Source organism: Lonchura striata, chromosome 7 (genome assembly GCF_046129695.1).
Source record: "Lonchura striata isolate bLonStr1 chromosome 7, bLonStr1.mat, whole genome shotgun sequence".
Taxonomy (NCBI): Eukaryota; Metazoa; Chordata; class Aves; order Passeriformes; family Estrildidae; genus Lonchura; species Lonchura striata.
In genome coordinates this window covers 18,687,203-18,702,278 of record NC_134609.1, presented here as the reverse complement: position 1 = coordinate 18,702,278, position 15,076 = coordinate 18,687,203, and the positions used below count along the sequence as shown (strand labels likewise).

Sequence of the window (15,076 nt, the reverse complement as noted above, 5' to 3'; positions counted from 1 at the left end):
AACACCAGATCCATCACAGAGAAGGGAAATATTTACACAAGTTAGTAGAGTTCCAGTTAAATATTATGCTTAGCTGTCTAGAGACCATGTTCTCAGACTATGTCTATGAAATAAAAGATTAAACTTCATAACAATTATGAAGTTGCTCTGCTCACATTCAAAGGGAGTTAAAGAACATTAAAATAGTTCTTTGGGTAATATTCTGGTGAAATTGCTCTCTCCACCCTGGAGAGTTAGAGCAAAAACCTTCTGAACTATCCTCCAAACACACTTGGAAAGGCTAAGAGCTAGTCTGATAACCAGGTAGCACCTCTGCTCTGCAGGTTCTGTAAAAAATGTGAGCAATGCCAGAGAGCTTTTGAAGCAGCAAGAGAAGGAGGATAGGGGAGAGCAGCTTCACTTCTCGAGGGAAGTTTGTTTAGTGGAAAGTAAGCAAGTTGTCAGGGGAAAAGCTGACAATGTTGATTCCAGCAGTTGTACTGGGAATAAACAGCCAAGTGGATTACGTTACAGAGAATGAGAAACGGCTCTGAGGATCCCATTTAAATGCTGGGCCTTCAGAAATGATGTGATTCAGCTACACTCAGAGCCCCAATATCCAGTGACCCCCTGGGCTGAGCCTTTCCACAGTGCTGGTGTCACCATCTGACCTCTGTGGGGTCCCCGAGAGCTCCAACACAGCTGATGTCCCCAGGAGAGGCAGAGCTCACTGGTGAGGATGCAGACCCATGCTGGCTTCAAGGCAGGGGCTGGGCACTGAAACAGGGGGACAGCAGAGTGGGGGATGTTGTGCAGGACTGGTTTGCCTCTCCCAGGCCAGCAGCAGGGGAGGGCTGCCATACAGAGCACAGAGCCCTCTCTCCTGTAAAAATAAGATGCCTGCCTGCCTTTCACAGGAAAAGGACCTGTCAAGAGGAGAAGGGGGTCTTGTTTGATTTATTAGTCTCTTCCTCCTTCCCATCGTCTGTGGCTCATCCAGCTGTAGTGATAATGAGAAGAGATATGAGAGGACCCTCTTGGCTGCTGGGATACCATCCTTCTGCCCACTCACTGCCTGAAGACATCAGTCCTTTACAAGCACCATTAAATGTGTATCCAAAATGTGGCAGTCTCCTCCATCGAGATTCTATTCCCAGGATAATACAAACAGTTGCCAGAAAAAGAGTATCCTCTCATCTCTGTCTAGGCCATTATCCCTTTATATTTGCTCTTTAATATTTACTGGGTTCACACAAAGTGCATGCTCTGGAAAGAAAAAAAATCAGCTGCAGCTTAAAGGACTCCAAATTTAGTAATTGCTGCAGCCCCATCTACGTGAACAGTTAGCAGGGAGATTTCTCCAGCACTTCACATGCCGTGGTATTCTGCTTAGGTCAGACTGTAGAAAATGTTCTGTTCAGGGGCACCAAATCTGGAGTGTTTGCATAGGTGCCAACTGCAGAGGCCTTATGAGTCCACACCTCCAGTTCCTGCTGGTTCTTTCCCTCCCAATACCCAGTAACCTTGGTGGGAAACAGAGGCAGCCAGAGAGATGCTGATTCATACAGAGGTGAGGAACCCGAGGGTTTTAACACACCTGTGAGTTAGCAAGAACTAGACCCAGCTCCTGGCTCCAGAGCTGGTCTTGCAGCCTTACCTGTTAGTGTGAGGTTGCTGTATGTGTTTGAAAACTGCTCCTTTAACAAAACCAAGTGCATCTGAGCTGCCTTTTCCCTCTGTAGCTCCAACATTATGTCAGGATGCTGGGCGATCTTACAGCCTTTCTGCTTATCCAGGGCAATGTCGCTGCGAACAATGTCTACAGCAAAAGGGAAAGAAAAGAGGGAGATGGCCAAACCTCAGCTTTCATTTTCGCCAGGTGCTTGGATCAGCTCCAGCCCATATGACAGTCACACAAGCATCACTCGGCAAGAGCAACCCAACCAAAGGATCCAAACCCCTTGGATCCACCTATCAAATGACCCTCCCCAGCCCAAGTCTCTTTTTCTCCCACACAAAGCTCAAGTTATGTGCTCACAGAACCTACAGACCCTTCCATCCTCTACCTGCCTAGCTGTTGCTCTCTCACAATGCTGAGCCCTCCCTTGCAGGAGAGTGCAAAAGTCTCCCAACATTTATATTACAACCCTGTTGCATGTGTATTTGACACTAAATAATGAGAAAAGACTAAATCCCGTTCCAGTAACCTCTGGCTTCCACTTAACCTTGCCTGTCAAAGAGGTGATGAAGAAGGCTTGTTCTCACCTTGTTTATCCTCACTGCAGCTATCACAGGTCATCATGGCTTATGACTCTTTGAACAAGTGTCTGTATCCTTCTAATGCCTGACATTCAGGATGCAGAAGGATTATTTAACAATTGTTTTCTCTTCATATGAGCATTTTCTAAGCCATATTATGAGACAAGAATATTATATTCCCTACCCTAGAACTACTCACCTGCTGAGGAAAGGGAATGATGGAGTAGCAAGGCAAAACAAAAATCAAGTAAGATCTGTCAGTCTAACTAGAAAGTGAGTGTTGCAAACTACTCCTTGCTAGGTCTCTTATGAGTTTAATAAACTGCAACATGTTCAGATCCACAGGCACCAGATGCTGTGTCTATTTCTTACAAAACTTCAGGCGGCCAGCTCTGATAAGCAAGGATTGAAGTTGGAATTCTTCCACCACATTGCATAAGGACATTTTGCCTCACAAGGCTGATCTTTGCTTGGGTCAATTCTCATCTAGCTAGAAGCTGCTGAAGAAGCTTATTGTCAGAAGAGAGTCACACCTTGCTCCACACACACTCTCCAACTCCTTTATTGTTATGGACACTGAGAAACACCAAAGTTGCTTCTGAAAGTCATGCTCCTGTTTCTCAGGTTCAGCAAACTGAGGTTCAAAGCTCTGCTATTTCTTGGGCTAGCATAGAACTGCCTCCAAACATGTGGTGGAGGACTGGAAGCCACATTATCTTCCTGTCTCTGAGCCACATCCTAGAGTCACAACACTTTCTTGCCCAGTCTGTGTTCTACCTCTTTTCTGCGTAGTTTGGGATGAGTAGAGCTTCTCTAAAGGCTGTCTAAACAGTCTGCTCAGAACAGCAATGTCATTAAAGTACCCATGGTCTGTAGTTAGCCATGAGAGCTTTCTCCTCTACCCACAGCTAGCATACTCAGGAGTGGATACTGGGCAGCATCCAGATACCATGAAAATATGGTTCAATATTTCTACACCCAGCATAAGGACATCAGTGATATGGAGCAAGAGGAAGGACTAATGTTCCCCTGCAGCTAATGAGCATGGACCCCTCAGCTGTGTGCTTTAGTGCACATTCTCTTGGATAGGCACTGAGTAAGACTTGGGCCTACCCAACCTTTGCCCAAATAATGAATGATAAAATCCTGAACCCCTGTTGTGGGAAATATTTGGAAACTAAAGATTAAGAAACACAACCCTACACCTGTCCCACACAAGAAAGGGCTGCTGGAGTCACCTAGAACCCATGACCTTCCTGGGTGATGGATTTCCCTTCCTACAGAACAGAAGGCAACACCCTCCACCCCCAAGGAAAAGTGAAGCCAAACACATCAACGAGGCCCTTAAAGAGGAGAACACTGAGAGGCAGACAGGTTTGAAATTAGATGGTCAATATGCTGTCTGCAATTCTCTTTAAATTGCTGTAAGGGTGTCCAGGCTGGATCAAAACAAGTTTGTTTCCTAAAAGGAATGGATGACTTCTAAAACCTAAACCAGGGCAAATGTGGACCCATGTACAGGAACCATGGGCCCAGGACCAGGGTCAGGGGCCAGCACCTTGGAGGGTGCAGGGGACCATGGCAGTGGGTCCTATGTGACATCCATCTTTGGGGAGCACAGGATGCTCTGCATGCACTGTCAGCAGGGCCTGGGGACAGAGGGCAGGCCCTGGAATGAAGAGCAGGAGCAGTGTTTTGATAAAGCTGCTGTGACAGGGATTACCACCAGGATGTCAAGTCACATGCAGACAAATCTCTTGAAGAGTGTGGGGAAGGCAATCAGGGCACAGAAGTTAGAGCACTCTCTGACAATTATCTTCATGGGGCTCTCTGACAGCTGCCCCTGCAGACACTCAGGAAGCAGAAGCAAGAATGCAAGGTCCTGACTTCTCAGATTGATGAGGGACCCAAAAAACTTGTCCAAGACCTAAAGACGGAGGTGGACCCCACAGTCATTATAACTCCAGCTTAAATTTTGGACAGATGTCTGGGACATGGAGCTCACCAAGGAACTTGGTGCCTGCTCCTTCCTACTCCACCGGGCTGTGCTCACTGCAGGGAAGGAGGCAAAGGCACCTCTGCACCACTCTGGTGCACAACAGCACTGAGGGAAGAGGGGTGGCAGACCACAGCTTGTGAAGGCCATGGGGAATTCTCAGCAAGAGCAACCCGAGGGACACAGACAGCAAGGAGTTCACAGCTTTCAAATCTTAAAAGGAAGAGACAGGAAAAAGACAGATGCATGGAAGCCAAGAAGGAAGATGGTACCCAGGAGGTTTCGGGCAGGGCTGCTCTGAGTGGGCAGGAGAAGGGCACTCACTGCCTTCCTGAGCCTGGAGTTTAAAAAAAAGAAAAAGCGATAAACTGCTCAGCAGAACACGGGACCGAGCAGCTCCTGCCAGGAGTGCGAGAGAAGAACTCCAGACGTGAGAGCCCCAGAGGATGCCAAGTGCTTTCCGAAGGGCCGGCCGGGAGCCGTGCCCCGGCGGCCGGGTCAGTACCCTGGCCAGCTCAGGCGGCCCCGCCGGACCGGCGGGCGCGGCGCTCCGGGCGGCGGGCGCGGGGCCGCGGGGCGGCGCGGGGCGGGCCCGGCAGCGGCAGCGGCATGGCGGGAGCACTCCCGTGTGGCGGCCAGGTGAGCTGCGGCTGCCGCGGGCACCGCCGCGCCGACCGGCAGTCCCGGCCCCGGGCCAGCCCCGGGCCCGCCGCCCGCAGCCGCCGGGAGCGGCGGAGGAGCCGCGGCCCGCAGCAGCGCTGCCCCGCCGGGCTGCGGGGCCGCGGCGGAGCACGCTGCTTGGCGGGGGCTGCTCTCTCTCCCTGGCCCGCCTCGGGATATCTCCTGGACTTCGCGGAGGCCACCGAACTACCAAGGAAATGCTGAAGGGCAAGTTAGAAACCACCCTTCAGGAGAGGCACAATCGCAGCGATGCTCGCTCCCGGGCATCCCAGGACTAGCTGAGCCCTGCCGGCCCCTTCCTGTGAGTCACCCGCACCAAGGGGTTGCAGTAACCATTTCCCACAGGGCAGAGAAGTTCCAAGCCGTGAGACCTTGAGGATGGTGCATAGCATGCAGAGACAGCTCCCAGCCAGAGCCGGGCTTCCCTTGACCAGAATGAGCTTCTCTAGCCGAGAGTTTACACATGGTCAGCGTGTCCTGTGTGCAGGTGACATTCCCATGGCTCATGCCACCATCTGCCCATAGGCAATTCCATTCCAGGAGCTGCTGCAGTCATGGAGCAGACACAGACTACAGCAGATGAGCACCTGGAAGATGGGAGGAGGAAGGTCAGGGCAGAGGGATGTGGTTATTGCCAGAGGGAGGTGTGACAGAAGGGTCAAGAGGAGAAGTAACTCATCTTTGTATGTCTGTGTGTGTGCAAGCCAGCACTGCCCACAGCAATCGCTGCTCCAGCAAGAGTCACCACTGCCATGGCACCAGAACAAGCTGAGGTTAGCCATCCTCCTCAGGGGACTATTTGCTTCAAATTTCCAGTCTTGAAAACTGAATTGCAAAGGGAGAAAACTCCTCGATTTCATTCTAACAAAACTTGAACACTTTTGCTAACAATTTTGGTTAGCAAAATATTCTAATTAGAAAATTATGTTAGTACCAAGATTAAATAGATGCTTAATGAGTGACCAGGCAAAAGTCTTATGATTTTCACATTGCCAAACTTGTAAAATACCTACTTTTTAAATCAACAAATTTAAAATGCTTTTAAAAACAGGCTTGTACGCTGGAATTGTTATAAAATGCCCAGTGATTGTGAAATTGGGAACACAACTTTTGTTTAGAAAGACAGAAGATTTCTCAATCCACAAACTGCGTCCTCATCATATTTGTCTTTAAAGGGCAGATTTTCGACACATTAGTAGAATTCCTTTCTTTTAGCTGGGAAAAATTCCCTGACAATGAGTTCCAGAAGTTATTTCCCACCATATTTTTAAAAAGTCATATTTGTTCATTTTATATGTAATAATTCCACTGGATCCTCCCTATTTCTTGTGTCATGAAAACAAGGAAATAATCATTCCCAAATTGTCTTCTCTGAGTGACACTGAGCATTTGTCATAATCTCTGTCACTTTTTCCAAGATGAAAAATCTCTATTACTGAAAGATAGAACTTTGATCACTTCCATCATCCTACTCCTTAAATATATATTCTTTACACTGATTAGTGTGTCAGCACCTATTCTACTTAATGCATAAGAATGCTCTCAGTGATTGTTTCCAATTATTTTCTAATATACCCATCATTAGATTCACTTTTTACTTACCTAAATGTATTCAGAGACCAATCCATAATAAATTCAGGACATTTTTCCTGAATGCCAACTGCTAATTTAGTACGGATAGTTGTGTACAAAAAGTCACGTCTTTCCCTGTGCATGTAATTTTGCATGAATCACTTTTAATTCATACAAAGAAGATGTAGCATGGAAAGAAATGTGAAGCTAACAAAAATACACAATTTTAAAATATAATTTAGGATGCTTATTATAAACAATTAAATGCATAACCACAGAAATCTTTTTATCTCACCACTACACAAATAGCTAACAAATCAGAAATTAATTGTTTAATTGCACCTTTTCCTGCAGTTATTAAAGCACTTTTCATGCATGATTATAGCAGAACAGTTGTTATTTTATAAAGAAAAGTGGAGATAAACAGGAAATCTTTGGAAGTATCTCCTGCTCAGGCTGTATCTCCCTTACCTTGTGTAAGGGATTTCTACAACCTGGTTGTTTGGGTTTTTTTTAAGTATATAATTTCTAAGGAAACCACTAAGCCCTGGGACTCCTTACAGAGGCAGAGCAGGTTGTAGCTCCTTCTCTACAGTTGTGGTGCCTGGGAACTCGGCAGAGCTCTGCTGAGGCACAGAGCAGCCCAGGTCTGGCAAATCCCAGGAGTCCAAAGGACATCAGAGGACCTTCCCATCCTGGGGACAGAGTTCTTGCTATGTCTGAAATGCTTCAGCCCTCTCTAAGGGCTGTGTTTGAAACACTTGGAGGGTGAAAAAAACCAACTATTTCCTCTTCAAGCTCTGAAAGGACAGATGTCTAAACTGTCAAGAGACACAAAGCAGACAGAAAAGGGGCCTTGGGTGACTAGAAACAGAAGATGATTCCTTGAATAAAGGAAAATTCGTTTGTTTTTACCAGGACAACAGGATGGTTCTCCATTCAGAAACATCTACTGCAGTTTTATGAGCTGGCATAGCCAAAGGGACACTCCCAGACATGTGGCAACAGCATTCTCTTTCTCTGGCTCAGGTATCCTCCTACCCCATGATCATCCTCATAATCCTGCTCACTAAATTCACAATAAAGCTATTACTTTTTTTTTTTTTTAACTTGAGATAATTTTCTGCTGCTCAGCAGAGGATCAGAAATGTGCCAGAGCCAGCACAAGGGAAGCAGCAGAAGAACTGTGCACAGATCATAAAGAAAGCAAGGGACCAACCCTTCTGATGGAAAAGAAACACAAGGTGATACTTCCTGCCTTCAGGACATAGATTTGAAGGATTTAATCTAACCAAGACTGAGACTGCTGCAGTCCCATCTGCCTTCAGTGCAGGCTTTCCTTTGCCAACACTGTCCTCTACACCTCTGCCTGGTCACACAGCATTGGTCAGCTTGGCAGCTGAGCAAGCTGAAGTGCAGTCACATCTCCACCATCAAGTTTTGGTCAGCTGAGATCCCTGAGCTAATTCACCATGCAAACTCGGGCTCCAGGCATGGAGGAGGGCAGGGATATGCCAGAAGGGGCTGAAGAGTGAGAACAGCAGCCCTAGCTGGGGTCAGCTCCAGCCCCTGTGTAACCACATAAATTAATTCTCAGGTCATTTAACATATCCTCGGGTCATTATTATCTTCCTTTCCACTCAGGGATGTTCTAACAGCATGGCATCCTAGAAGACACTTGTGCACTATGGACTGAGCAAGAGTGAAAATGTGTTCCCACTGCCAGACATATTTTGAGGCTTAGATGCAGTGTTGGGTACCTGAGGATGCCTGAAGGAATGGATCCAACACTGAAAGAACACACAGAATGCCAGCATTACACAGCATGATGTGAAATTTCCCACACTATACTGCAAAATCCCCTGACTAGTATGGAAGGTCAAAGAAACATGACTTTGTAATTTTCATTGTTGTAATTGGACATTTCTCCAGATGCCTGGTATCCCCTTAAGAAAAAAAAAAAAAAAAAAAGTGATAAAATAGTGCAAATGTAGTCCCCTTCCCCTCTCTCTGCTCTCTGCCATGGCCCACACAGGGAGACACGAAGTGTCCTTTGGTCTCTTCTCAGCCATGACAAGGCTACAAAAGTCTACAAAAGCTTGGGAACAGGAGTGAGAAGCTGTGCACTTGGGCCAACACATCTTTGAGGACTCCAGCTGTAACTCCTCATTTTGCAAGGACTCTTCCTTGGCAGCACATTTGCACAGGGGGAGCTGTAGCGACGTCTGTGCCACCCAGGTTGTCCAAAGCTGGCTCTGTGGCTTTAGGACATGAGGCACTTGAGGATCACCCTGCAGATGAGGAGCTCCACATTAGCTCACTGAACTCATGCTGGAGCACCAGCAAGGAGCTTCCAAAACGGGCTCTGGGTTCAGGCACTGAGACAGCACCTGCAGCATCTCTTGCTGAAACAAGACCAGGACTCCACACGTAACACTCCAACACCAGGCTCCTGGACAGCAGGCAAGTCAGGTTTTAACAAACTCAGCTTCCAAAGAGGTTTTGTACCAACAACAGCCCAAGCCTTTGCTCCAAAGAGGAGCTGCTCTAGCCTGTTTTCCTGGAGACCAGTGTTTCTTGTCCCATTCCTCGGACCCAACTGGTCCCCAGCGCATATGAGGCAGTTGAAAGGACAGGCTGAACAGATTGCTTGTTAGGAAAAACCCAACAGCAAAAGGAGAAGCAGGCCTACTACATAGACTGAGCATGAAACCTTACATTTTGGTACCTGCCCTGGAATCAGAAATGTACAGAGAAACACATCTCCAGATAACAAAACACAACCCTGAGCACAGCTGGGGAAGAAGAATGAACTCAGCAGGGCACATACAGAGAAATGCCATTTAAGGGAGGGAAAAGTTTCTCAGGCTAAAAATGTTACACCTCTTGATCATAAAATGCCAAAAAGTCTCTGGCACAGCCCCACCTCCTGGTACCACAGGACATACATCAAACTGGGTTTCTAACACACCTCAGGCTGGCCAATGCCTTATCCAAATAGGGTGGGCTCCAGGACTGACCATCCAAAGTCGGGGCTGCTTGGGATGGAAGCCACCTGGCATGCAACATAGGTGGGGTGCTAATATAACACATTGGATGACCACATATTTAGCAAAGTCCAGGAAGTACCTAGAGCCATGCTACCATAACAGAGACTGCACACCCTGTGACTCACAGGCATCCACTTTCAGGAGTTGCCCTGTCAGGTGCTGACAAATCTGCCAGCAAGTGATGAAATTGCATGTGCCACATGTGCTTCATGGGCATCCCAGGCAGTAACCACAGAGCAGCACTTTGTTACCTTTGCTGCCCAAACATGGCCAGTTTAGACTGGGGTGAGGCTGTTCACACATACAAAGGAAAGATATCATACACCCCTGGTAACACACAATACTTCCAGGTCTGTGTTCCCAGGAGTAATCTGAACAAGAAATGAGTTACCCTGAAACCTAAAGAAGTCACCTTATTTCAGGAAAACTAAGTACATTTTAGATACAAGTGGCAAACAACTACTACTACCCTCAGAGAGTACCCAGACTCTCCGTGAAAGAAAGAAGTGGAGAAAAAACGGGTTGGTGAGCCCAAAGGCAGGCCTAGGTAAAAGCAATTTCCAGAAGGTGGAGGTGTGCATAGTTTTGACCATTTGAAAGGGAATAAAATACAATTTTAAATGCAGGGGAAGAGTGAGGTTAATCTCTGAGGAAGTCTGATAGTCAGAAAGGCAGAGCACCACATAGACAAAAAAAAAAAAAAAATCCATCCAAGGGAGCAGTGAGGAATACTTGGTCAGAAGAGCAGCAGGGTGGCAGAGGGGGATTTACAGGATGAAGATCCCTGTACAGAGATTCATCCCAGCTCTAGCAAGCATGGTCACAGGGCCCATGAAGGATGACACAAAGCAGTCCTGTTGCTGTTGCTGCCTCCCATCTGAATGCCTGAGAGGGCCACACTGGTGTGGCCTGTGAGCACACAGTGGGGTGCAGCTGCCTGTGATGTGAACACCACTCACAGTCACTCACTTGTAACTGCAGTTCTCTGAGCAATTTTGCACACGAGCCCTTCACCTCTCAGTCCTGCACTCTGTGAGTTGCTGCAGCTTAGAGGAACATAAGAAATGCCCTTTCCTCCCTCTCTGTGCAAGGCCACAGGAGAACACAAGGCATGGGGGCACCTGTGGATGCTGCAAAGAGAGCCCAGACTCTTTGGGCACAGATCTGAGTCTGTGTGCACCCACAGGCAGAAGGGAAAAAAAACAAACACTCAAAGCAGAAAACAACCAGTCACTTGTCACGTCACTAAAAAATCACTAGGGTGCTGCATAAGACTTTAAAATTCATTGATTTCTCTGTTAAATGTTTTCTGACTATTTTAACTTATCAGGTCCCCCAACACCTTCCCCACTCCCATGCCATTATAAGAAATCTCAGAAAATAGGTACTGGGCATATAAAAGCCCATGGACATAGAAAATTACTTCAACCACCCCAGATAGCTTGGGGACAAGGAAGGGTACCTACTAGGATGCTTGTTGGCTTCCCCCACACTCAGGTGCTGATTGCCATCCTGATTCCAAGCAGGTCCTGGGCGAGCCACAGATGAGGGAACAAAAATGGAACGAGGGTTCCAAATGGAGAAGGTGGCTGCTCATACCCAGGACAGCAGGGCAAAGAGCTTTGGTGGCATCAGGATTTCATTTTGGAGAACTGGATCCCTCTAGTGAAGTACTTAGTGCAGCCTCAGCACAAAGGGATGTGAGCTACTAGCAACTCCAGCCCTTATCCAAATAGGGTGAAACTCCCTGACCCTGGAGTTTGCACACAGATCTTAAGAACAAATATGAGAGCTTTGCTTCCAGGCAGGAAATCCCTTTTACCACACCTTTCTGATTTACACCAATGCTTGATACACACCACATGTGTCTTCCCCTTCCTTCACCCACATTCACAATGGTCCTGTTCCATATTTAAGTGATGAAAAGTTAAGACCTGTGGTTACAACTTCTATGAAAAGCTTCATTTTGAAGACTGCTACATTTCAATTTTATTGCCATGAGGAAAACTGAAAAAAAAAGCCAAAATATTTCAGTCCTTCCTTAACATGAAAGCTGTTGTGAAGACATTTAATAAGCAACTGTAAGTTCTCTCCTGCAAGTTGTTGAAATATGAAAGGTGGGGAAATTTATTCTTACAAATGTTTTGTATGAGCCCCATCCACAGTTTTATGCCCCACACTTAATTTCCACTGTACAAGGTGTATGTGGCAAGTTTTGTCAGCATTTTTTTCCTGAAGTGCATCTCAGCAGGCAAAGATTACAACAAACCCTTCGACTGAGATTTGTTACAAGAAGAAAAACAAGGAATAACATCGGGATTACCCCAGCTAAGAGAGCAAGTGAAAGAGCACAAAAACTTACCCACCTGCCTGCGTGTGGGAATAGAAAGACATTCATCTCAGAGAGGTTATGTAGGGAAACAGCAGGAGTGAGAGCCACTAAAAAACTGGCAAATGCATCTGCTTTTTCCATTCTGGACTGCTGCTGACTAGATCTCTGTAAAATTTCCTCTGTTCCACAGACCTGCCCAGTGGGATCTGTCTGGCATTAATTGGCCTTCAAAATTACTTATGGAAAAATCTTATGCTAATTTTTGTAAGTTGTCGAGTATGGAAAAAAAAAATAAGCTCATTTCTTTAAAAAAAGAAACAAACTAAGCAAGAGACAAAAATCAATACATTCGTGCATGTGGACATCGTATTCTGCTTCTTAATAGAAATGCCTTAGGACGGAGATACGGCTCTAAATTTTCTACTCAGTTTCTTTGTGTGAATTATGGGCCGCGAAAGGTGAAAGCCTTTTGTGTACTGAGGTCCGATGGGGAGAAGGGCCGACGGCGAAAGGGGAACAGCGGAAAGGCGGGGGCCAGGCGGTGGCTGGAAAGAGCTCGGATGGCCGAGCGGTTCGGAGGGCGAGCAGCCCCGGCCGGGCACCGGCACGCGGGACCGACGGTCACCAAGCCCGGAGGGACAGCGGGGAGCCCAAAGGGCTGCGGCGGGCGCAGAAACGCGCACAAGGCGAGGTCCGTGAGGAAAGGCAGGGCTCCCGAGAGCCGCGGGAGAAGCGGGACGCGGCATCCCGGGGCTCCCATGGCCCCGCCCGGAGCCGCGGCAAAGCCTCCTCGGCCGCCGGCGCTGCCCGCCCGGGGCTCGGGGGCAAAGGGAGACGGAGGACGCAGTGGGGCGGGCGAATACGAAAAGTCCCGCTCCCCAGTGCTGGTCTTTTGTTCCCGGGGGCCGGCAGCCGCCGAATGCACCAGCAATGTGGGGAGCGAGCTCTAACGAGCTCCTCGGCTCCCCTCTCTCGGGAAAGAAAGGCTACGGGAATTCTCCCCTGCCCGGTACCCGGCGGCACCGTGCCCGGGCGCGACACGGCCCCGCCGGGCGCGGGCAGAGAGCGGGGCAGGCGGAGCGGGACCGCCCGGCTCCCGCAGCCCCCGCTGCAGCGCCCGCCCCCCGCCCCGGCCCCGGGGCTCACCGTCCTCGTAGTTCTTGAGGTAGTAGTCGGGGCCGGGCCCGCCGCGGCTCTTGGCCGGATTCTTCACGTTGTGGAACTGCAAAAAGTCCGTCCTCTTGCCCGCGAAGCGCAGGAAGGCGGGGGCCAGGCCCCGCGCCAGGGTCACCAGCCGCCGGGAGCTGGGGAGAGGAGAGAGAGGGCTGAGGAAGCCGCGGGCCGGGCCCTCGCTTCCCCAGGACCGCCAGCGACCGGGGACCACGGGGCTCGGGGAGCCGCCCCGCCCGCCGGTGGCGGCCCGGAGGCCGGCGGGCCCCGCTCCCCCCGTCCTGCCGGCGCCCTCCGGACAAGTGCAGCGGCGTCCAGGAGGCAGAGGCGCTCAACCCACCCGGGACCGTGCCATGGGCCGAGCCGCCGGGAGGGGAGAGGAGCGGGGAGGGGAGAGGAGCGGGAGCCGTCCCGGCTCCGCTTCTCTCGCGCCTTCCCGCATCCTCGCCCTGCTCCTTCCCCGGCTGCCGAAAGGACCCTCGGAGCGGGCGTGCGGAGGAGACCCGCTCTCCCCCGCCGACTTACCCAGCGGGGAGAAGGCTTTCTGGCCGTCCCAGCGCCTCCAGGCCGCGGCCGCTCCGCACCGCCGGTGGGACCCAGCGCAGCTGCAGCCCGGCTCTGCCCCCCGCGCAGGGCTGGAAGTCCGGGGAGCGGAGGGCTCAGAAGACCTGGCCGACACCCGCTCTCTGCCCGTCGGGACCCGGGGAAGGCTCGGCTTGGCAGGCGGCCCCGTTCCTGTTGCTGTTTTTTGTTCCATTTTGATTCCCCCCCCCCACCCCCCCTCCCGCCCCGTGCTGCCTCGGCCCCGTGTTGTGCTTTTTGCAGAGGAGCGGTTGCTGGAGCGAGGGGAGCACGACATTTTTGCAGTCATAACTGATAAGTCTCCGAAATGTTTTCTCCATTGCAAACATGTGCATCTTAATGGAAACCATGGCCTCGCTCCCTCCGTCACAACAAGCGCCGCCAGCAGCGCGGAGCCCGGCAGGGCTGGGCGGCGGGGCCGCCGGGGCGCCCCGCGGGCGGCGTGGGGAGGGCGCCGGGGAGCTCCTGCCTTACCTTAAGAAATCGAGCCAGCCATCATGAATGATGGAGGGGTCCAGCTGCAGGGAGAGGAAATTCTCACTGATTATCCTGACAGGGCTCTTGGTGTTGACATCAAGGAGAATGAGAGTTCTTCCCTTCACACCTGGAGGTTTCTCCACCGGCAGTGCTCTCCTGTCCCCAGCCTGGGAAGGCAGCGAGAAGGTGGCCATGAGGGCCAGCCCAGGTGCCATCAGGGCTAAGAGCCCTGGGGGGCAGGAGCTGGGACAGGGCATGCCGGAGAGCAGGAAACCCCTAATTAACTCGGTGTCTGCAGGGGCTCGCTGGTGGCTAATTGTCCTTATCTAAAGTGTGGGGCGCTCTGCCTTTTTTTGCAATGTTTTGGTGTTGGTGGAGGGGAACTCACGCCCCTGACCAGCCTTTCTCGCAGCCGGTGCCAAGACTCCTTGCAGCCAGCACCGCCCCTTTAAGAGATGCAGGCTCCAGACATTTTTAACTTTTTGAAGGTAAGGGGAGGCTCCTGGTTTAACCCCCTCGGCTCGGGGCCCGCCGCCCTGCCGCAGCCCCGCCAGCGCCGAGATTTCGCTTTGCGCCGGCTCCAGCGGACGTTTTCGGCTCCCGCACGCAAAACCGGGACGGAGTCGGGACACCGAGACACCGGAGAGCTCGGGACGGGACCGGCGCGCGGAGGCCGGCCAGCACGGTTCGACATGGTCGCCGGTACAGAACGACAGAAACGGTAAAACAGCGAGGACGGCTCTGGCTGGGGAGGGGTGGTGTGGGGGGTGGTAATCACCCCGGAAAAAAACCCAAACACTACCTGAGGGAAGAATTACCTCCAAACTGCGCCGGGACCCGCGACGCAGGGCGAGGCCCTCGGGACTGAGCGCTGGAGGCTCCGCGGGACCCGACGGGCGTGCGGGGCTGGGGGCCGCCGGCACCCCGGAGCCCCGGCGCGGCGCGCTCGGTGCGCCCTGCCCGAAGCTGGGGCTCGGC

At 50.8% G+C, this 15,076-nt stretch overlaps 1 protein-coding gene across 1 annotated transcript in view; it reads right to left on the bottom strand.

Moving 5' to 3' along the window:
- Positions 1 to 14,686, bottom strand: part of HPSE2 (heparanase 2 (inactive)) — a 105,846-nt gene extending 91,160 nt beyond the window's left edge. The window contains exons 1-3 of the mRNA XM_021536427.3: positions 14,096 to 14,686; positions 13,016 to 13,173; positions 1,637 to 1,798 (exon numbers count right to left, since the gene is read on the bottom strand). Coding sequence (XP_021392102.1) covers positions 1,637 to 1,798; positions 13,016 to 13,173; positions 14,096 to 14,355 — 580 coding nt within the window. The 5' untranslated portion in view covers positions 14,356 to 14,686. The remainder of the gene's footprint in view (positions 1 to 1,636; positions 1,799 to 13,015; positions 13,174 to 14,095) is intronic.
- Positions 14,687 to 15,076: the final 390 nt, after the last annotated feature.